This window comes from Cardiocondyla obscurior, linkage group LG20 (assembly GCF_019399895.1).
Source record: "Cardiocondyla obscurior isolate alpha-2009 linkage group LG20, Cobs3.1, whole genome shotgun sequence".
In the NCBI taxonomy this organism is placed as follows: domain Eukaryota; kingdom Metazoa; phylum Arthropoda; class Insecta; order Hymenoptera; family Formicidae; genus Cardiocondyla; species Cardiocondyla obscurior.
Genome location: NC_091883.1, coordinates 1,694,249 through 1,716,786, shown reverse-complemented (window position 1 = coordinate 1,716,786; position 22,538 = coordinate 1,694,249). Strand labels below are relative to the sequence as shown.

The following is a 22,538-nucleotide window of genomic DNA, read 5'->3' as shown; positions in this document are numbered from 1 at the left end:
TTCTTGATCGCGGGGTTACGTCAAGCGCATTCGCGCGAGCCGAGGCCTCGTTTCTTTGTTCCCGGCGCGAATTTAACTGCCATTACCAATAATCTAACTTTCGTCGCAACGAATTCAAATCTCGTTCCGGGCGTTATTGGTTTTGTAAATCAGCGTTTAACTTGGAATCGAGCGGCGGCAGCTCGCATGACAGCCCGGTAATAAACAAAAACGAGAGCGAGGAAGGAAAAACGCGTCGCCGCCGCCCCTCGCGAGCGCCCAGGGTGATAAATCCCGGCCGGAGGACGGCGGCTCCTCGCTTCTTTCGAGTTTTAACTCTCGCAACTTTCTTATTTATGTGCGGCACGAGCACGAATGGATTTCGCCCGTTAAAGTTCCCGGCTGCTCTCATCGAGGCGGCTCGAAAACCGGCGGCACCGAAGCGACGATGCCGACGAAAGGAGAAAACGCCGGGGTCCTGCCTGGCGATTTAAATAAAAAGGACGCTCGCGGAAAAGTTTCGCAGCCGTAATTACCGCTCGCAAGCATGCGCGTGCCCGCCGAATATGGGTCGTGGAATTCAGAACTTCTCGCCGAAGTCTAACGTCGAACGAAGGAATACTTCGCGCGCGAAGATCTGCAAAATTTATACATTATGCATACGTAAATAGCCGCTTATTACCGGCGGTGATTAACATATTTCGGCGTATCCCGAAGCTGCGGACTGACAATCGAGTCGGCCATTTATTTAGCATTTTCATAACATCCGAAATTACATTTCCGATAACGACGCCTGGAAAATAACAGCTCGGGAGAATTAGCCGAGCTTTGCACCAGCGCCGGAAGCTGCGGTGCGAAATTCGCGCAATTGTTTCAATTGCAGCCGGGCGCCTTAAATAAGGGCGGCCCGGTTGCGGTTGTTACGCAGGGTGTTACGCCATTATCGTAATCGCATAAATCTCGCCCGCCACGCATACCGATCCGTTTACGTCTTTTAACACGCTCGGGTGATCGCGTTACTTATAGACCGCGCGACTCGCGTATATGTACATCCCCAGCCACAGACTCTGAGATTCTCTTCTCTTTGTTTCAGGTAGGTGAGCAACGTATGTCGAGGGGGAGGCCCGCCCTGACCGAGCCAACCCGGTTATTTATGTGACGCGCTCGAGACGGTATGACGTCGACGACGAAATATCGTCGAATGCTGCCTGCCTTCCCGGCGGCGTTCCGCGACTAAGGTTTGACAGATACGAATGCAAGGCGTCGCGCGTCTCGACGTCGGCGTCGCTAAGCCGAATCTAACCCGAGTAAACGAGCGCGAACGTACGGTGAGCGACTTTACTTTTTGTACTTGCAGGAGCAAAACATTTGTCTCGTTTTATTTTCGTTTGTTTAATTTTTTTTTTAATTTTTTAAATTTTATTTTAAGCTGAATTAACTGCGTTAATTATAATTATCCGAAAATTGTGATTAGGTTTAAAAGTAATGATTAACTTTCTCTCGGTGTAAAATCAGAGTTCATCTTTTTCGTTTTAATATAATGAGAGAAAGGTGACACTTGAACCTAGTGCAGTCAACTCGGCTGAAATAGCAATACCTAAATTCTACTTTCGCAGCCATTGGTTTTAATTAAAAAATTCCCTTTTTTTTTCTCTATTTTAAATTTTGAACAAACCTAAATTGTTCGTTCACGCGCGGTTTCCGAGCCACGGCGCGTGTAAGTGCGCTATATGTTCGCGCTTTTGCGATATTATGTCGCGGTGAAGCTTGATCCTTTTTACATGGACGGCGCGTAATGTGATTTTATCGCTCACAGGAATCATTCCATACGTTTCAAATTACGAAAGATACGTTTCAGAACCTATCTGCCTAAAGTACTATCCTTTTGATTGAATAATAAAGAGCGGAATAATCTTTGAATAATTATATTACGATTAATTAACGATTAAAAAAAATTCTCAAAACATTATTTTCAATTCTAGCTGACTTTCAAATAATCGTCTTGTTGCTAAGACAGCTTTTCTCCGCGAAAAGTACATTGGAAAGAAAAAAATGTACAGTTATTTTTTGCCCAATCGTAATTTTATAACATTTTTAACGATGAATGTGATCGACTTGATTATATTTTTAATTCACTCAATCACATTTATCGCTAAAAATATCACAAAATTGATCGGGTCCGAACGTAACTAAATTTTTTTTCCTCAGTGTAGAGTATCGGGTGTAAAAGTGCATTGTAACAAGGTCAGTCTTCACGGAAATTAACACGTACAAATTAACATCACCTCGAACTCGAGCGTATATCGGTGTTTTAATTAAATTAAATTAGATAAAAAAAAATAATAGTAGAACAGCGGAATTAATTAAATTAGATAAACGACGGAGGCAGATTTTACGGTTCTTTTTTTTTTTTTTCCAACAGCGATATATCATCTATACGTTCTATATGAAACGCGTTTTTTTTTCTCCCCCGTCTGTGTTTAAGCAAACGCACGCAATATGTATAACGCGCTCCTCGCGTTCCGCGGGATATTCAACGCATAATATATTGACGATTCCAAATTTATCAGGGAATCCAGCCTGAAAAATTTATTCGCGCGCTGCAAGATAACCCCGTGCGTTCCCGTACGTTATGTTCTTCTTTTCGCGTACGCGCCCAGACATGTGGACGTACGCAATCGCGCGCGGCAGATGAACGCATTACGCCGCGGCGAGAGATAGAGAAAAAGAGAGAGATGAGGTGGGCGCTGAATTATTGAACGCTGCACTCTAGCTTACCTCCTTCGCATATCCCGACACCTATGCCTGGCTCAATCCCGCTCGCGTATTATTGTCTCGCGAAGTAGACTACCACCAGCGCTCGCCCCGGCGCGAGAAGGTCTGTGTGCGGATCGCGCGACGTGTTCCACGTGTCCGGGGGTATAAATTATTTCCCTCGCTCGCGCGGGCGAGAAAGGAAGCCCACGTCTTCTGGATTTGTATAATGGAATCCCGCCGAGTTCCCTCCCCTTCCGGCGAAAGTATCTCCGGTTTGACGCGCGGCGGTACGTGGGCAATTAATATGTATAGAAAAGGTTACATCGACGGTCCCACCGGGGATCTCCTCGTTGTTTAATGTCAAGGGTAATTAGAGTACGTCGAGTGTAATTGGCGACGATGTAAACGCAAAGTACCCTTATGAGTAAAAGACGAACGTGGTATAGATGACGCGCTTCAACGTGCAGCGTTTACGGTACTCGACTGACGCTAGTTTGTTTACTTCGATCGACTTTCTTAAATTTGCTTTTCGCCTTTTTTATTTTATTAATTAGTTAATTAATTTTTGTTTTTTTTTTATTACATTACCGAAGTTTGCTTTAAAATTCGCCCAAGTTTTAATTACCGGCGACCGTCCCTGGGTTACACAACCGCGACGGAGGTAGAACGATATTCGTTTTCGCGCGACTTGACGGCGGGGAAGCGCGTCGATTTTTCATGGCCCCGCGGTGATAAAGCGCCAGATTACTGGTCACGTGCGAGGAGGAATCTCTCGCGCGATATGGCTCGTTAATGACGTCGGTAATCAGATGCAATCTAATCTACGCGCGGAGCGCCGCGGTTGGAATTCTAAATCAGTCGCGATAACCGACGCGGTACAAATGAAGCGCGGGTGTATATGAATAACTTCGCAGTTTGTCATATCGCGCGGGGCTGCCTGGGAAGTCGGTCGGAGGCGCGCGTGTTCGGGGCCGCGCGCCGTGTCAGGTAACTCAGCCCTTCGTAAGCCCTTAAAGTCCGCCGGTGTCGTTATTTTGCGCGCGACCTAGGCGGCCAGGAAAGACGCGGTGTTCACGGAGAGGTAATTCGGGTTACACGCCCGGGTGTAATGGGCGGTCTGACCGGGTTCCCGGTAGCTCGAGAATACGCTGGCGGTCTCGGAGGTCGGTCGGCGAGAAAACGCGACGGGGGTGAGAAGGGGGGCAGCGGGGGATGAATGTGCGGCGCTTTCGGGCGCCGGCGGGATTCCTACGGGCCCATAGGAACTTGCCGCTCGCTCATAAAATGCAAACGGGCGCCAAGTTTAAGTTCAGGCGGCAAAGCCCCCTTGGCTCCCCCGTCGCGCCACCGAGGCCACCCCCCGGCTGCGTCCTGTCCTCCTTTCGCCCTTCCTCGGGCTGCCCTAGTCAGCCTCCGTAACCAACCGCGGGCCGACAATAATGAAATCCATAAATCCGTAAGAGAGCACCGCCGAACACCCCGCGTCCAGGGACTTCTTCCCTCCCTTTGTCCTCTCGTTTTCTCTCCGACGGCACTCTATACCGTACGCCTGTAACGCCGCCACCTTTCCCGTTTCCGCGTAGGGGCCCCGTGACCCTCCAGTGAATCTTATTGCGAGTAGAAACGTCTTTACGACTTTCCGCTGGTACCGCGAGACCGAGTTACATATGTACGTACGTCTCCCGGGGTTCGACACCGGTATCATAAGGTGCGCTTACAATCGCACCTGCGGGATGAATTTGTAACGCGAGGATATCTCGGAAGGAATCTCTTTTCAGTTTCGAAACGACGAATTATTCGCGCGATCAGCCATTTATTTAAGTATCGGAATGTAATATTTAACTAGGTTGTTAATTGAGCTTTAACGGTGTCAATTCTATCGTTTCTATTACAAATTAAAATATTCATTCTCGTTTTCTCTTACATTACATTTTACACGTACAAATTACGAATAAAAATATTATTCAGATAGCGACACTGAGCTACTCGATTTACGATTGATTTTTCCGGCATCGTCGATGCAGTCGGTACTAAACGACGGGTTCTTTCGAGTGCGACAGGTACATCTAGTTTCGGAACCACTATGAATTTCATTCGAATACATAAATCGATAAAACGTAGGTATGCCGCCGCGATCGCGATGCCGATACTGGATTTTATATCGTTTTCAAAGTAAATTATTCAAATAGCGGGCGCAACCTTTATTATTATGGAGTGCAGTTATGTCTGCCGGCGTAATTTGGTTCGGTATTACGACGGCCGCAAGGGCCGGTGGGGCCGATCGGGGATGAAATATCGATTGTCGCGCGGTTTCGCGGCCGGCTCTCGGGCGACGTCGAGCGTGCCTCTGATTGATTCGATGCCGCCCGTATCGAAAGGAACTCGGCGCCCGAGGAGAGAGCATTGTTATGCTAACGGAATCTCGATGACTTCCTATCGATCGCGGCGGCGATACGGAAAGCACTCCGGGTCCCGCGGATTTTTCCATTTCGAAGGTTTCATTTGTAACCAGCTCCGTAAGGACCGCCGGTATTTTCCCGACGTGTGGTGTATTATTCCGCGAGATCGTTTCCCCTCTCCTCTAACCCCCCCCGCCGCTTTCCTTCTCTTTTCGCTGACTCGGGCCCCGCGACGTTAAGATGCTTTCGAAATGGACTAGATGGATCTACTCGAAACAGACTCGCTGATCGAATATAAATATCACTCGCACAAAAGCCGTGCGCAATGAGGCGCGCGAGCACGGCATTGTGCTGCCGCGGATGTTAGTTTTGCGTTAGTTTATGTTTTTCTTAGATTTTGCGATAACAGAAATTCCGCGGCGTGACTCGCGCGAAGGGCGGAAAATGCATCTTTTTAGGCTCGTTTCTTTTTAATCTCGCATAATTTACTGATAGCCGAGCCCTTACCGGCAGCCCCGGCGAAATTTCCGAAGGGGAGCCCGCTCTCTGAATTAAATTACATTTTTCATATGCGTCAATTCCGGGCTCTCGGGCAATTTATCGGTTCGCTTGTGCCGCCTTCGGAAAGTTTTCCTTCCGATAAAAATTAACGAAATGTTCCTCGGTCTCTCTCTCTCTCTCTCTCTTTTTCTTTTATCGGATGACGTTTTTTTTTGCAAAAGTCGGCGGTCATTTCAGTTTCTCGCATCCACGTCACGAAGCGACAACGAACAGCGAAGAAAGCGGTAAGCTCGCTGATCTTGGCTCTCTTCTGGGATTAACGCTCCAGTCCCAGAGCAACAACCACACACCCGCTCGAGTGCAAAAGCTCCGAAAGCTTGTCTCCGTTGACAAGCTCATCTTAGACCGCGTGCACTTTGGCGAGTGATAAGCAACTAGAACCGAACTTGGCGGACGAAAAGGGCTGCTTGACTCATTAACGTTTTTACGCGATACTCATTACGCGAAAAAGATTTACTCTATTTATAATACTCGTGTATTTCTCCTCGTTTTTAAATCTTTTATATGTAAAATTGTAATAATAAATATTTAATAATTAATATAATAATTAAGGTGATCGAGATATTAAAAAAACGGGCAAAAGTAGAACTTCGTACACACGTTCTTCTCAATGTAAACGGACTTGAGCGAGATTCAAGCTCACTTCATTGTCTATCGATTACCGACGGTCGGGCCCAATCTCGTGTGTTACACAATTTCTTATAAGTACTCCTTGATCGACCATGCGCATGTATCACCGGCGAACAGCTGTTGCGCGCTCGTAAGACGCGGTGAACATGATCGCTTGGCTCTAACAGTGTATCAAATGCGCGAATCACGAGCTTCCGGGGCTGTTGCAGCCGTCTCTTGACGTTACACAATACAACCGCGCCTTCTCGAAATATTCATAGCGCTAAATGCTCCTGAGACTTGCGTCATTCAGCATGTCGTCTTCGTGACACGAGCATTTGCCTGCCAGGAGGATTACCTTGCTCATCGTTTCGCTTTGCATTCGTCCGCGGCGCGCTTTAACACGTTGAGTGACGGTAGCAATTTGCTAATTTTGCGAGGACCTCGCGCGCTAATGTTTTCCTGTTGCGAGAGGTTACGGGATGTAAGCGGTATCCGCGCAAATAAAGACGCCGGGGAAATTCATCCACGTCGCGTCCAGAGCCCGCGAATTGGAGCCTCGCCTTCATCGAATATCGATACGAATTCGTACGTTCTTTTAATGTCCCCCCCCTCAAAAATTACTTTCCCATCGAATGAGTCGATGCCATTACGCGAAATGCAACTTTCGTAAAGTATACATTGATCTGCCCGTATTTGTTAATTACTTCGCGAGTTTATTCAACTTAATAATTACCGAAGAGCTACGAGTTTAATGAGTGTCATAACGTATCGAGCTAAATTAGAAGCACGCTATCTGTGTTTTCAATTAGAAATGTATAATCAAAATTTTTTGCAAGTTAATTTAAATATTCGCTTTCAGTTATCGTGAGTTATATCGTATTTTTAACGTTCGATGTTCTCTCCGTTTGATTTATTCATTTTATTATTAATTGCAGTCCATTTTCAGTATGATTTGCGGCAATTACGTAACGTGATAGTTGTAATAATTATGTTACAGGCAACATTTACCCGTGTACGTACCATTACTTAAATATTACAAATTGTGTTTACTGGTCATTATCATTATTATGCTTCAGCGCGTTACATTTTCCTTCGCATTTTCATTAAATTTTAATATTAATACTTTTTTTTTTTTTTCTTCTTTTTGCGCATTCTAACGATTTCATCGGATTTGGCGAACGTTACTTTATACGCGCGGCATGAAATTTTCACAGCTGCCGAAACAGAATACATCCCGGCTTCCTCTGCAGCGATAGACGAAAAGCGAGTGCCCGTAACTTTCGAAATTTTGGTGAAGTTTCTTCGTGCTTCGCGGAGCTTCGCTATCCCTCCCGCCCTCGTAGCCGCTCGTTCGTTTCTGCGAAACGTGCAACGAAGCGGCAATTTGTTACGGAGCGAGACATGCGTTCGTCGCGTAATACGCCGCACACGTCGCTGTTCGAATGCGCACGTTCAAATAACGTCGCACATAAATACGAGGTATTCCAAGTTTTCCGCCCCGTATTTCCTTTCCTCGTTTATAGATTTCGCGACTATTTCGGAAACGGTTTTTCCCCGGCGAATATTTAATTGGACGGCGCCGCATCTTCTCGCCGTTGAATAATTTTCAAACCCACGGTTATTTTTGCCCCGACAATTAATTCTCACTCGGATTAAAATCGCAGTTAAAGTAAAGGTTCCGCGCGTGGTGTTGCCGAGTGAAAATTTCTTTTTCTCTTTTTCCACGATCCGGCGCGCGCTCGGGCTAGCCAATCAATACCACCGATATTGTTGAGGGAAATCTATTTCGTGTTGCTCCTTACGCGAAGCCGCGCGGAGCGTAGAACACGTTGTATATAAACGTATAGGGGAATGGGTGGAAGGAGGCGGCCCGGAGAATAGGATGTGTATTTGGGAACAAATACAATTTGAATGAATTAGCAGTAAACTGGAAATGGGCAATCTAGGGTTACCTGACCCGAGGGTTACCGATCTCTCTCTGTCTCTCTCTCTTTACTCTCGTCCCCTTTCATTCGTTGCTCTTTCTCCCGGTCTCCTTCACTTTCGCTCAATCTTGTCTTCCGTTTCCTTCATTTCTCTTATTTTACTTAGCGACCGTTTATGCGCCCTTCGTTACACATCATCGTGTCTCTGTTTCTCTATCTCTTTTTCTCTCTCTCTCTTTTCCTCCCCGCCAATCTTCTCTCGTCTTCATCTCGCCGACTATCGCCGATCTAAACGACACTCTCGGACGAAAATTTCGCCAGCAGCGCGAAGAAACATTTCACTTTAAGTGGCTTCCCTCCGCGGGTGCTTCTCGCTTTGTTCGCGCGTACGCGGCCCGTTCCGCCTTTCTTCATGGGTTCTTCGTAAACAACCGCGGGTGCACGTAGAACACAGTCGATATCCTACTTTACGCGCGCGCCTTGCCGAGAGTTGCTTCCCACTCGGAATTCTGAGGGTCGCTACTTCGCGCTGCATGTATATTGATTAAGTTCTAAAACACGAGAGCCGCTGTCTCGTGAAAGAGCGAGCTGCCCGATAGATACTCCCCGCCGATATTTCCCGCATTGTTTAATGAATGAACTGCCGTGAGTTTCTTATTGCGATCCGCGTAATTGCTGATATCGTTATCATTCCTAATTATCGCAAATGCCAACTTGTTCTCGTTACCGTTAACTTATCTTATGAATAATATTTCATTTTTTACTATTATTATTATTAATTTAATACCTCTCTCTTTCTTTTTTTTATTTAATAAATAAATTACGATTGCTCGCGCAAAACGCGGTGTTTAAATCACGAGATATTATCGAGCGCTTCGTATCGCGTGCCTCATTTGCTGCAGCGTACATCGCGAACGAGTATGATTGCGACGATTCTTGCAAAGTGAGCGCCTCGCGAAAACAGTCCGGCGATGGCAGAAAGTCGTAGCGCCTTATGGCTGATATTTTTCTCTCGGTCTGCATTTCGCTAGGACGCGCACAGCGGTATCGTAGATTATGCGGGGCAGCCTCGATCGTAACTGCAGGCCGACAGATGCGAGAACGTCGATGCGATTTTCCCGCGGGAAATGACGAAACAAATGCGTGGCGTAATGTCGCCCAACGACGCGCCTACTCGTCTCGCTTCGCCGCGAAAGGCATTTTTCTCGGGCGTACTTTACATTGGAAAACGCTATTTTAATAATGGCCCGCGCGCTGTTCCCGATTCCCAAACGACGCGGAGACTTACCCTGCGAGAACGAAAAATCTTCGCGATCGCGCCTCTTAAATGTAACATTTCTCCCGGAGCCAAGTACAGTTATGTCACGTTTAAAATAACTTCGCTTAACGTGCCTGGGTGATATAATTCCGTGCTTCCTGTTCCGTAAACGCACGATGTGTCACGCAACCATTGTTTTTTATTGTCCGCTCGCACTCGTGCATACTCGCGCGCACAAGCGCGATGATCGCGTCGGCGGGAAGAAACGCGTGAACGGTGTGTGAATTTAGCGATGCGAAATGTTCCGGAGCGGCAAAACGAAAGCGGCCGGCCGAGGGAGGAAGAGGCCGCGCGTTTTCCCGCGGTCTGATATACATTTTTGCTGAGCGCAATAAGTTTCCCGTTAATCTTATAACGCCGCTCGCGCCGCGGACGTCCTTGCATTATTCTCGGGCGGAGATTCGTAATGCTTACCCCATGAATAATGTACCGGCTCGCCGGGCACAATCCTCGCCGCCACATACTTTCAGTTGAGCCGACAGTCCGGAGTAGTTTTCAAATAGTTCTGGCAGACGTAAGCCCGGGTGCCGGCCCGATCTTTGCATTATCCGTTTCCGGAGGCCGCTATCGCCTTCCGGCGCGCGCGATTCCCGGCGTAATAAATCGACCGAACGTGGAATAAAAATTTGACGATCTGTCTCTCGTCCGGAAAGTATATACTCATGAATTTTGCATCCGGGCCTCCGGTAATGTGATTTAGCGCCCGCCTTAACGTGCTCGGGGAGAGATAGAGAGAGAAACGCGCGCGGGGAACGAGGAAGCGGCGATAAGCGATCGGCCCGCGCGCGGCTTATCGCTTTTGGGAATCTCGATAATTGCGCGCACCAGTCATCCGGGGTGTCGCGTAATCGCGGGCAATCGTTACATCGACGGCGCGTTTTATTATCGTGATTAATATCGGCCGGTGGCACCGGCGGGCGCGGGTGCGATACGTCTCCGCAATGCGATACGTCCCCATTTCCGGCTACCACCCTTCCCCCTCCCCCTTCCCCGCCTTCACTCTTCGGTCCAGCGGGGCAATCTGCACCGCGGCATTGACCTCTTTCGCCGGTTCATGAAGCGTTAACGGTCATATCTGACAGTAATTACGCCCGCCATTGTGATATGTCACAAATTTCCCATGAAATTTACCGGTTGCGCGCAAACCTTATCTCGCCGCGTTCACACGGGCGCGTGTGCGTACGCGTATGTGTGCCCGATGTTTAAACCATGCGGCCAGCCTGCGGGGATAATTAGAACGAGCCGTGAATGAAACAGTATGGAAAACGGAGATTTCGAACGATGCCGCTCCGCGATCGCGTTGCGTTATAAAGGCCGCCCGTCCTACGGGCATCCCGGATAGACTTACGCTAGATCGCACTAATAAATGCCCATCCCATGGATTTCCATCATCCAATTTCGTTCGGTCTGTTTATCAACACGGATTCCCTTGTACACGGAGACTATTTGCATCCGCAGTTTCGCATCAGATAATTTCTCCGATCGCTTTGCAAAATTTCTTTTTTTATTTCTTTCTTCTTCTCTCTCTTTCATTATTCGATAACAGCATCGGTAGCTTTATTAGCTATTTAGCTTCTAATACAAACGAGGATACAAATAAAAAAAAAGAAAATTTTTTTAAATAAAAAGTTAAATGAGTCGTTGCTTGAAGAACAACGTTTTATTATATAATTTTCTTTTTTTTTTTTTTCTTTTCTTTTCTCTTTTTTTAATCTGCTCCTCTTAATTCGAGACTCACTCGCTGATTTCTAATTAGACGTTAATAAGTTCTGTGCAAAGGCTTCTTGCTCGTTTTCGATCTCGCAGTTTAAAACTTTAATTTCTCGGACGGTAATCAAACACTCGCTAATAAGGTCGGACGGTCTATTTACCCGTTTGTCCCCCTTTTGTTATTTCTCTATCATAGCTCGCACATTCAGCACACCGATCCACGTGCCCATCCATTTCGCCCCCGTCGCATTCGCGCATCGGTATGTCGGCATTTTCCGTGACACCGTCCACGAATCGATATGGAATGTAGGCTTCGTGGACAACGATTTTGCGTAGGCAGCATGGAGCGCGTGTGTCGCGCAATATGTGAACAATCCGCTTATTCTTACCTAGGGCAATGCGCTTTTAACATGGGTTTTTAATTGCAAATTGCCGCGGCACGCCGCATCCATAAAGATAGGATTGCGACAATAGTTAATTTTGAGCCGTAATTCAACAGTTACGCCGACAATAAACGTACTCGACTCGACTATATTTTTGTCGCTGAGATATAATAAATACGGTTGCCGACTATATTTATTGCTAGAATAATTATGAAATTTATAGCTAAATTTTCGAAATTAACCACATTTTTTTCCGTGCCAAAAAAAAAAAAAAAAAAAAAAAAAATAAGAAAGAAAAGAAAAAGAGATTATAGTAAATTAATTTTCAAAGAAAACGAAAAGAGCGCGCGATTATTAACTTTCCTATGCGCGCCATCGTTCTTCTGTATACGTTTCTGAATGTATGTGTGTATATATTATGCATTTTCTTCTGCCGGCTGCATTTTATGACCTTCATTACTTCTTTCGTTGAAATTAATTCTGCCGGGAGTGTAGTATTACTAATTATTTCTTGCTACTCCAGTTTTCTTTAGAATGTGATATTTACCAACGTCTGGTACTAGAATAATAGCGCGGTAATAACCAACGTTTCAAGAAAGAAATAAAAAGAAATAAATAAAAACGCCGCGAAATATATTTATTCTCTATCTAAAAAAAATTAGTGCTACGCGTAAATTAGTTATTAATTGCCGTCGCTTTTTCGCGACGTTAATTGGTTTTCTCGCTTGGCTCGCTTCGTGCAAAGGAGAGTAAACGTCTCCTATCAATATTACTGTGTGTGATTTTGTAAGAGATATACATTTTTTTCAAAAACTCAAAAGTGACGGTGAATCTCGAGATCGCGAAAAAAAAAGAAAAAAAACGCTTTGTCTTTTTGTTTTGGAGAAAGAGACGCTTCGAGAGGATGAGGTTAAATGTTAAAAAATTAAGGGCGTTAAAGCTTTTAAGCTGCTTGGAGTACTTTTCAAATGGATGGTTGGCGTGTCGACCGTACTGAATTCATCGCGGTTATCAATCTTCGGAATACGTATATAGTATATTATACGTATACTATAGTATATATTTTTTTTTTTCCTTCTTGCCCTATGTCTTATCGAACAATACGTACTCGAAGCGAGATACTTCGGCGGCTCTTGTAATATAGCGCGGCTATTATTTCGTTCGCCGTGAAACATCCCGCGCGTATAATCGAGTCGGTAATATCTCCAGGATCTTACCCGCTGTTAACCGGATGGCCGGAGATGCATCAGCGTCTGTACGAAAAGCACCGAGTACTTTATGTTATTAGCTCTAACGCGGCGAGGAAATTATACTGGGAAAGAGAGAGAGAGAGAGAGAGCGAATTAAAGGAGAAGCAATGGTACACGGGGTCCAGAAAAAAGGATCTAAAGGCATTACGAGGGGAGAAAATACATCTCGGCTCGGGCTCGCGATATCGCGCTATCCATTAGGCTACAAGGTGTCCTGAAACATCGATTTCCCTGGATAATAGAATTTTTCCTCGCGAAGATTTAATGAAAGACTCTCGCGTTACATTACGGCTATTTATTTATTTTATATATTTATTCGTCAAATTAAAAAATAAGTTATGTATAATTTTTTTCTTTTTTTTTTTTAATTATTAAATGCTAAATGAAGACGTCAGCGCAGTGAAGTCTTATTTCGAGTTAAATGGCGAACGATTTTGTTTCACGTTTTAATAACTTCGCGTTCTTAATCCAAAGGGATTTTAAGCTCTTATTAACCGTTTGTCACTTTTTTTCTGCTACTTTCGGATATTATTTTCGACTATCTGTGCTCTTGAATTTGCGAACCTGACACTGAAAGTTGCAGCAGTGTTTTCGGGAGCACCGTATATGTGATGTGCATAGCCGCGGGGCGGTATCATGTTTTCTTTCGATGCTCTGTACCCCCATCCAGGTAATCACGTTGCTCGACCTTTAACTCTCTTTTTCCTCCCGCGAGCCTGTTGTTAAAGTCACGAAGAAATAGGCGATCACGAATCTCGATTGGTGCATCGTCCACTGTATACACAACGGTAGCTGGACGGTTTATACCGCGCGCAGAAACATAAGCGGCTTCGTGTTTATCCAGCCGCGCGGTTACGCGCGAAAAACTCTTTTATCGGAGCAGAAAGCCGACATTGGTATTATTCTGTTAGTGTTACTTTTTTTTTTTTATACAATACCCGTACGTGGCGGCGACACGTTTCGATGTATTTCACAATCGCAGAGTGTACTTGCAAGGAAAGAGTTCGAGGGATACGAATAATATATGAAGATGCGTCGGGATATTCGTGACTCTGTAGTCCATCGCACGCGAACATTGATGTAATAAATATGCGTTTATATTTTTTTGCTATACTATTTTAATACTTGTGACTTGAATTCGCTGCTCGCCGTGACGTGTATCGGTAACAGAGGTATTTCCCCTAAAAACAAAGAGGTTTCTCGCGGAAGTCCTCGCAGCGATGGTTCAAAAAGGCCTCGTAATCGCGTTTGTACCGACGTCGCGAGTTCCCGTAATTTCGCCCAATCTTCAATTCAGACGGAACCTGGTCCCGGATTCAATCTCCGTGCGCGTCCGGTTCGGTGCCTCGGTCCGGGGTGGAGGGGAGGGGAGGGGGAGTGCGCTTCTCCACCCGGCGCAAGAATTAACCACCGGATGAACACGAATCGACGCGAATTGCGAATTCCCTTTTCCGCTCGGGTGTCCTCATCTTCGGGTGCGCGGTGCATACCAGTCTCGAATTGAATCAGTCGCGTTCCGTTACGCCGCTGCCCGGATTCTCCCGGGTGCGTGCCGCAAAGGGGGTAAGAAAGAGGAGGAACGAGAAGTGCATTGGAACCAGCGGGACTCTGCGTTTCTATATGCGTTAGAGTAAACGTAAATTTCTCTTTACGGACGGATGTGCTCGCGCCAAGGTGGGTTGATCAACGCGGCGGAAGAAAAATATCCTGGTCTGAGGGGGAGGAGGTCCTCTCTCCCTCTCGCGAGCCGCGATGCCGCATTCCGCAATCTCGTGTGCTCGATACCGCCAACTTTTCGCGTTATTCCCGGCCCCGCCAGCGAAATTTACCGCAACGACAGCGCCGTAAATATAGATTAAGTCACGGCTTATTCGCTAATAAGTTATGCCGTTAACCCCGCGGAACGGATTTCGTTCGTAACGAGCGGATTAGAATCGCAATTGAGGCGCACGATCTACGACTACAAGTTCCATTTCATAGCGCTGTTTATGAGCGTATTACTCACGAGCTTTCACAAGCTGTAATGGTAACTCACGACTAATAAACTTATAAATAGCGCCATGAAATGGAAACTCGTAGCGCCACTAACATATTTCCTCCCTGTCGTCCTAATGTCGCTCGGTGCACGAGGAGCACGTAAGAAGATTCCGCGCGATACAATAATCTTCATAAAGCTGCCGCGCGGTACCGTAATGACAGGACGAAAACCGATGAAAAGATTTCGCCGGAGCAAAGGGTCGAATTCGAAGGGGTGGGACACATCCGCGCTTTCAAACCGCCACCTGTAACGCGCGCTCGGCGCGCGGGTGTTACGTTTCGTTTCGCATCGGAGCGAGTGTCGATTTTACGCGTGCGGTACTGGAATCGAAATTGGAGAAAAGCAAGGATTAACGGGGGAGGAGGGGCTCTCGCTCGTTGGCCGCGCGGGGTCGTGAAACGGGATGACGGACCGAACGTAACGCTACACGGGCGCCGATGATTTTCACCGGCGGCCTCGATTCTAAATTATCCCCGTCGTCGGTCGAGGGATGATTTTACCTGATCCCGGGGCGCGACATCCCCACGCTCGCGGTCGCGCACGTGTGCGCTTTTATCCCTCTGACCCTTGACCCTCCCCTTACCCTTCTCTCTCTCTCTCTCTCTCTCTCTCGCTCTCCACCGCGTTGTAGCTGTGTCATCAGACGCGTGCCGCAGCGATGCATCACGGTATGACGGGAGTCGCGGCGTGGCGTGATTTGTGAGCGGCCAAAACGGCTACGCCGCGTCGCCTGTATAACGCGCGCGCACGCAACGTGATCGTCGGCTCTTTCCTCCCTATCTGGACCATACGCGGTCACCGCAGGCAGAGACCCCTTCATCGGGAGGTCGTGATAAAAGCGGAACGCGGCGACACCGTGGCGCCCCGCTCGAATTCCGCGTAGCAGAACCTAACACCCTCTTCTTGGTCGGCAACGACGCTCGATAGTCTTTTGCGTTTCTTCGCGTATAAAGAGGAACGACGCGCTAGCCACGTTTTCTCACTCTCCTCGCTCAGACGTGCTTGAATATAATCGAATGGATAAAAGGTCGACGTGAGAAATTTAATTAATTTAATCAGATCCGAAATTTTCAATATTTAATATCTTATTTATTTTATATTTCATTATTTCCCACCCGCAACATTTTCAGGTCACATATACGCGCCAGAAACTCAAGTTACATAATAGAAACTTCACCTAATGCACCATGACCATGCACAGAAATTGAAATATGTACAAGGGACGTGGCATGCATCTCGGTGGGCGAAACGTTGTCGTTGCTTTGGAAACTTTACGCGACTTCAAAAGAAAAAAAAAAAACGCTCGCGTGTATTTAAACGGAAATAAGGCGCATAGCGATACAAATGCTCGAAGACGGATTTGAATGCATATGCGTCACGTGTAAAGTGACAACGCCCGGCAGTCCGTGTTCGCGCATAAGCGCGACCCGGCCGTATACCGATCGTATATCATGACACTTTACGCCCCGTCCGGTTATGCACACTTTCGAGTCGCGCGTAAATGTCAATCCGGTTTTATGCCCGGCGCGCCGGTCGCGCACGGTTAGGCTTCACGTCCGCGCGGATTTTATTTTACCTCCGTATTTTCGCCGCCGGGACATGATAAGCGTATTTCTTCCTGCAGGCACCGCCGCCCCGTTCCGTGTGTCCGTTCATGATTTCTCGAACGAGCACGAAAGAGCGTGCTGGGACTGCTGAGTCACCTGGCGATACAACAGAATCGCACGTCGCGCCCTGACTTTCAATATCTTCCTCCCCTGCCCGCGCCGCGGAAGAAACTTTCGGCCGGAGAAAGCGCGAAAAGACGAGGCGACTATCGGGGGGGATGATCCGGGGAAAATAACGTCTTCTAAATTCGCTCCCGAAATCACGCGTGCCGAGCATCGTTAACGTTTTGCGAAACATTCGATCGCGGGCGAAACCGAGCGGAAAGAAGTAAAGACGGCTCCGACACGGAGGAGCCAAAAGAGGATAATTTCCGTTATTTTTATTCTCGTAAGAAAAAAAAAGAAAAAAAAGAAAAAGAGATGGAGCGATACTTTCGGATTGCCGTTAGTTATGATGAGTCGAGCGTGAGTCTGTACGATCAAGGCGCTCGTGGGAAGCGTGGGTGGACCCCGGCAACGACTGATTCTTGATTCCTGCCGGTGATAACCGGTCGTTGACTTCATTTTACACGAGGGCACGAGAGCAGAAAGGACTCGGGGGCGACCGGGTGAGAATCCGCCGCCTAATTTGGGAAGGTCCGCTTCGTGAGTCTGCGACTCGTGGGGACGGGACGATTCGTCGTCGCGATGAAACGAGATAACGCGCCTCGCGACCGCTCGTTTTTCTTCGCACGCTCTTTTAGGAAATGTAAAGTCGTGGCGTATTAAAAAATAAAAATAAAAAAATGAAAGAAAACGTCTCGACATCCCGGCGTTAGTCGCACTTATCTGAATAACAATGAAAAATTGTCGCAATCATGAATTTGTTGGATGCTCCGTTTTCTCTGAGGTCTTAGATTAATTGTAACCGAGATTGAGATTGCGATACACGGCAAATTCGGTACGGCATTTTATAAAGAGACGCAATATTTTAAATATAATTATATTCACGCTATAATTTTTACGAATTTTTTTTTTTTTTATCGAACACGCGGAAATTCGAAATGGTATAATTTCATAAAATTAAATTTAATTCAACGGTAATTTAATTTTCTATTTTAAGCATAAATTTGGCCTTATTACTGAATTTGGACTTTTGGTATTTTTATTTACGGGAATTATATTTATTTGAACGCAGAGCTTCGATTATATGTATATTATCATTTTGTTGGATTTTTTTTTTAAGATTGAAAAACGTCTATGCGATATTGAATCGACGACTTTCAACTCGAGATCGCTTCGAACTGTAATGAAGATAAATCATTTGAATCAGCGCATAAACGCGGATAAAGATTCTCCGCGCGGGGATCCTTCACCGATGGCTATTTATCTCGTTTTGCCGTTTATTTTGCGCCCATCTCTCCGCCGCTTCATCCTCACTTAATTAGGTTCCGATTAACAGCGGGGCTTTGTGCAAATACCTCTTTAGGATTTTGCTGAAAACGCTCATTAAGCGGCGGCTATCGAGTTACCGCTCTAGTAACGAACCTCGATTGTTTTCGATCTCGAACCGTCTCGCCGTTTTGGCGCGGCGATAACCCCGATTCCATCTTCGTGCATGAGCTAACTCGAGCTCCGCAATTACGCACTTATCCGTACTTTAATCTTTTTATGCCATCCCATGCGAGATGTCGCGCTCGCTGTGGACTGTAGCCAGAACGATTTTCACGTGCAGAAAAACGCGAGCCTCTGCGGCTAAAATCCGAGTAGCACGGCTGCAGAATTAAACCCAGTGGTATTTTTGCGCCGCAAAAACAAAAGCATATATTAATTTATTAATTTATTTCTAGTATTTATTTTTTTTTAATTATATGAATATACGTATAACGCTTTATACGAGCCTTTGGTTTCCGGGTCGTCGCTCGGCTCGCCTAAAAGGCGAAATAAATTTAATCAGCCCCCGCTGACCGTTTCGCTTATTGAATTATTTGGCAAGACACGCTGTTTATTACGTTAGGCTTTCACGTGTACAGTATCCGATCGCCGCCTCGCCAATATTGACGTTGTATTTTATCTAAATGCAAATTCGACGCGGGGTCTTGAATATCGAAGAATCCCCGTCCGCGCGCGGCACCTCGCGCAAGACGATTTCGCGGCGCGGTATGAATTAGCGTGATTTCAACCTGAATATCAAGGAATCCGCGCGAACGTGAGCGAAATGTCAATCGCCCGACCGTCCCGCGGAGGCCCGCGGATACTTTTCCCGTCGCCGTCCCCCGGAATCTTTGCGGGCGAATTAAATCCGCGTTTGATATCGAAGCCGGCTGACATGGAATATAAAATTACGACTACGCGACCTTTCCTATAATGTATCAGACGGCTGGTATTTTTTTTTTTTTTTTTTTTTATTAATTACACATGTCTTATTTAATGTTTAACTCACTCAAACGCGAACCTAACGTTCTACAATATTTTCTAAACTAAGACATGAATTTATGGAAAGTTGCTTTAAGAGAAAGATAGAGGCCATCGTATTCGAGTTTTATTTCGCTTGGTCGCTCAACTGAAATCTTACTCTCGAAAAGTGCGAGTCTTTAGACTGTCAAATGGAAGAGACAGGTATAAACGAAGCCATATTTATCTTTGATATCTGGTTTATTTTCCGCGGCGCAAATTGATGCTAATACCTTTTTATCGAATTAGCGGCGGGCGCGGGAGCTGGAAGTTGCTACTTAAATTAAACGAACAATCTTGGATTCGTAATCTCGGGTAGCGGCCTGATTAAATTGGTAGCCATTCATTCGGCTTGATTATTTACTCTTCTTAACTGAGATTATTAGGCGCCATCTTATTATTACTCGTGCCTCCCTCATGCCTTCTTTCGCCCGCAAGTTAATGCTGTGTACTATATTTATTACAGCGAACGCTCTCGCGAAACTTTCCCATTGACGACGAAATGAACGAAACGGAATCGATACTCCCAAAACTCGCAATTAAGAATGAATGTTAATTATCGTTCATTATATAGTGAATAATAACGAGTTAGAAAAGCTGGATATCTAAACGTTTTTCATCGCGCGTTGACCTATGTCAACGCGCTCTTGACACCGGGCCAGCCGGGTTCCGCCACCCGCGTGTCCCGCGCCACGTGGACGTGCAACGCGACGGCCGATATAAACACACGCACGTGCTCACGGCGGACGCGGTGGCCGACGGGCCCGGCAGACGAACGCGCGGTGGCATCTATCAGTACGCGCAGTAGACTAGTACGCGGCAACAAATGTTCGGATATAATATAAAAGATATAAAATGATTTTTTCTCCTAATAATTATTAAAGATAAAATTTTCATGATTTATTTTCGAGAACGTAAATAATATTAAAATAATGTTTAGCCCTAATTTTATATTTCCTGATACTTTCAATATCGCGTTTGATCCGCCTTGCGATCGAGATTCGGATACCTGTGAGCTCGAAATTATTTAATTTTTTTTTTTTTTCGCAACAGGGATAGCAATTAAAGTACAGCCGGCACTATCATCGATACCGGAAATTTTTCGCGTCGCGCAAATAAATCCTCGCGAGGTAACTCTCGCCGTGAGAGCGTCTTCGTGACCGTTCTAAATGATTGCTTTAAATCTCGCCGGCGCGCATCAAAAGTTATCACATTTTTCTTGGCGAATTTTTGCCTCCCTTTTTACCTAGCAGACGCAGGAAGAGGGAGGGACGGGATTCCCAGGGCGAGGCGTGTTTTTTCGCTCACGTTCCCGCGCTCGTCTTATCAACATAGAATCGACGTGCTGCGAAAAGAAAGTTAATATCGTCCGCGTTACGCTGCCGGCTTTAGAGAAAAGCAAGGAGGAAGGCAGCCCAGCCACGCTCGACCGACTTTTATATCACGCTCCGATCTCTCGACCCTCGTTCGAAACCTATAAAAGTCGAGCACGGTTTCGAACGGGATCGTTGGACAGGCGAGCGTGCGGGTTTGAAATTCCGTACCTCGCGATGCCTAACGCGCCGCATCCGCCGGAGATCCTTCGACTCACGCTCGAAGGCACGCTTGGTTCTTCGATTTAATTTTAAATAAGCGACTTCTGGTACCGCAGAAATTATTATCAATCTTGTAATAGTCATTGAAAACAGACGTAAGTTGTATTTCAGGTTAGGGGTAAGTGACGTTTAATTCACCGAAGATAAAAAAAAAAAAAAAGAAACGAGCAGAATTCTATTTACTTCTTAAAGCAGGATTCTATTTCCTTCCGAAGTGGCTGTAACGCGAGTTGTTGTCTCTCATTTCGCTCTTTAAATATATTTATTGCGCGCCCTTCTTTTTCTTCCGAGGAGGCGCCTGCATTAAATAACATCTACGGCGCCCGCTATTGCTCACGGTCTGCTAAAAAATCACGATCAACGTAAATGCGAGACGGTGACTCATGAATATCCTATGGACAGTTCAAGTCACCGCGTTGTATATCCACTCTATAATGCGGGATGACGGGTTCACGTGGGTAAAAATAGAATGAATCGCTTAACGAAACTTCTATCGAGTTTATCAGCATTTTCGGTGCCGCTTTTATCGCATATAAGCACGTCATTTCGAATTCTACTATCCGCTCTCGCGTCGTTAATAGCTCGTATCGATTGCACCGTGGCCGCGGCACGTTCAATCTAAATTTTATAAAAACACTCGACTGTCTCCAAAAACGTTTGCTTCTTCGGGAAAATTAAATTTAGAATACATTTGAATTGGAATCGCCAATCCCGCGATAATCGCACGAAAATCCGTTGTTAAGTGTTGAGCGTTATCGTACTTCTTTCGCAAATAAATTTTATCATCCGCGCTGGTAGGTCCATTGTCTCTTGCTTTACGTGTTATTCTCACTTTTACAAGTAACGATAGAATTCAATGTGCAATACAATAAACGTTGCAACGAAATCCGGGACAATTTCTCACCGCTCGCCGTCGAGAGAAATCCAGGGGCTCTTCTCGCCATTGTAAATCAGCGTTTGATGTCATTCCGTGTCAAATCGCATGATTAACGGTTTACTGTCGCGCAGGGGAGACGGGGATAGGGGCACGCTGACTTATCATCCGGGGGGCCTCGAGTGTCCACGTTGAAGTCTCCCTTCTCGAATTTTAATCATGCCTTCAGAGGAGGCCGGGTGGCGGCGAATGGAGCGATCTCGCGACCGATGCGCTGCTTTATTTCGTTAACGTTTCAATCGATCATCGCGCACTCCCGGGATTTGCCCCCTTTCTGGCTGTCCCTCCTCAACGGTCGCCCACGCGCGTCGCATCGCGACCTCATTGCTGACGTAATCGCTGTCGCTCCGTCTTTGCGAGCGGCGTTTTTGCCGTCGATCGGCTCGCGACGATGTTTAACCGCGAAACTCGCGCTGATACATTCCGGGAAGGGTTCCCTGTAATCGGGGGTGTTACGCTATTCACGGAAGACCTTTTCTTTTTCCCCCCTCTCCCTTTTCCCTTCTCCCTCATCTTCTACGATTCCGAACTCTCTGGGAATGAAAGAGAAAACAATCGCGGAACGTCGGGCCGGCGTGAAAAAGTTATAAGATCGTTTTCTATAGATTCGGGATTTATTTCCCTGATCCTCGACGATTGATTTCCCCGTCCTGGCACCCTACCCTCCTCGCGCGTCTCTTCTGACGGTCTCTTAAATTAATGATTCTCATGCGAGAGCGGGAATTGCACCGGAAGAATCGGCAAACGAATTGCGAATTACGCGGAAAATACGCCATGGGGAAGGGGGATAAAAAAGAATGTGGATCGCACTGTCAATTCTTATATATCTAAGAATGAGAAATATATCTGTCGATTACTTACGTTGCGTCGAACGAACATTGACATAAATCTTTGATTTATTCGCCTCGGAGATTTTTTTTTTAATAATAATTAATAAAAATTAATTTACGCTGTTTAAATTTTTATAAAGACGATGAAAATCCACTTAAACTTAAGTATTATTTCTCATTGTTATATCGCTGTTTCGGCACGCTTTC

General features: G+C 46.2%; 1 protein-coding gene across 21 annotated transcripts in view; it reads left to right on the top strand.

Annotated features, from left to right (window-relative positions):
* Positions 1 to 22,538, top strand: part of LOC139110336 (protein muscleblind) — a 350,852-nt gene that overhangs the window by 142,251 nt on the left and 186,063 nt on the right. Inside the window, exon 2 of one of the 21 annotated variants that reach the window (XM_070670035.1) lies at positions 1,073 to 2,927. The exons of the other annotated variants lie outside the window; for them this stretch is intronic. Coding sequence (XP_070526136.1) covers positions 1,073 to 1,138 — 66 coding nt within the window. The 3' untranslated portion in view covers positions 1,139 to 2,927. Of the gene's footprint in view, positions 1 to 1,072; positions 2,928 to 22,538 lie in introns of those variants that run through there. 21 annotated transcript variants of the gene reach the window in all.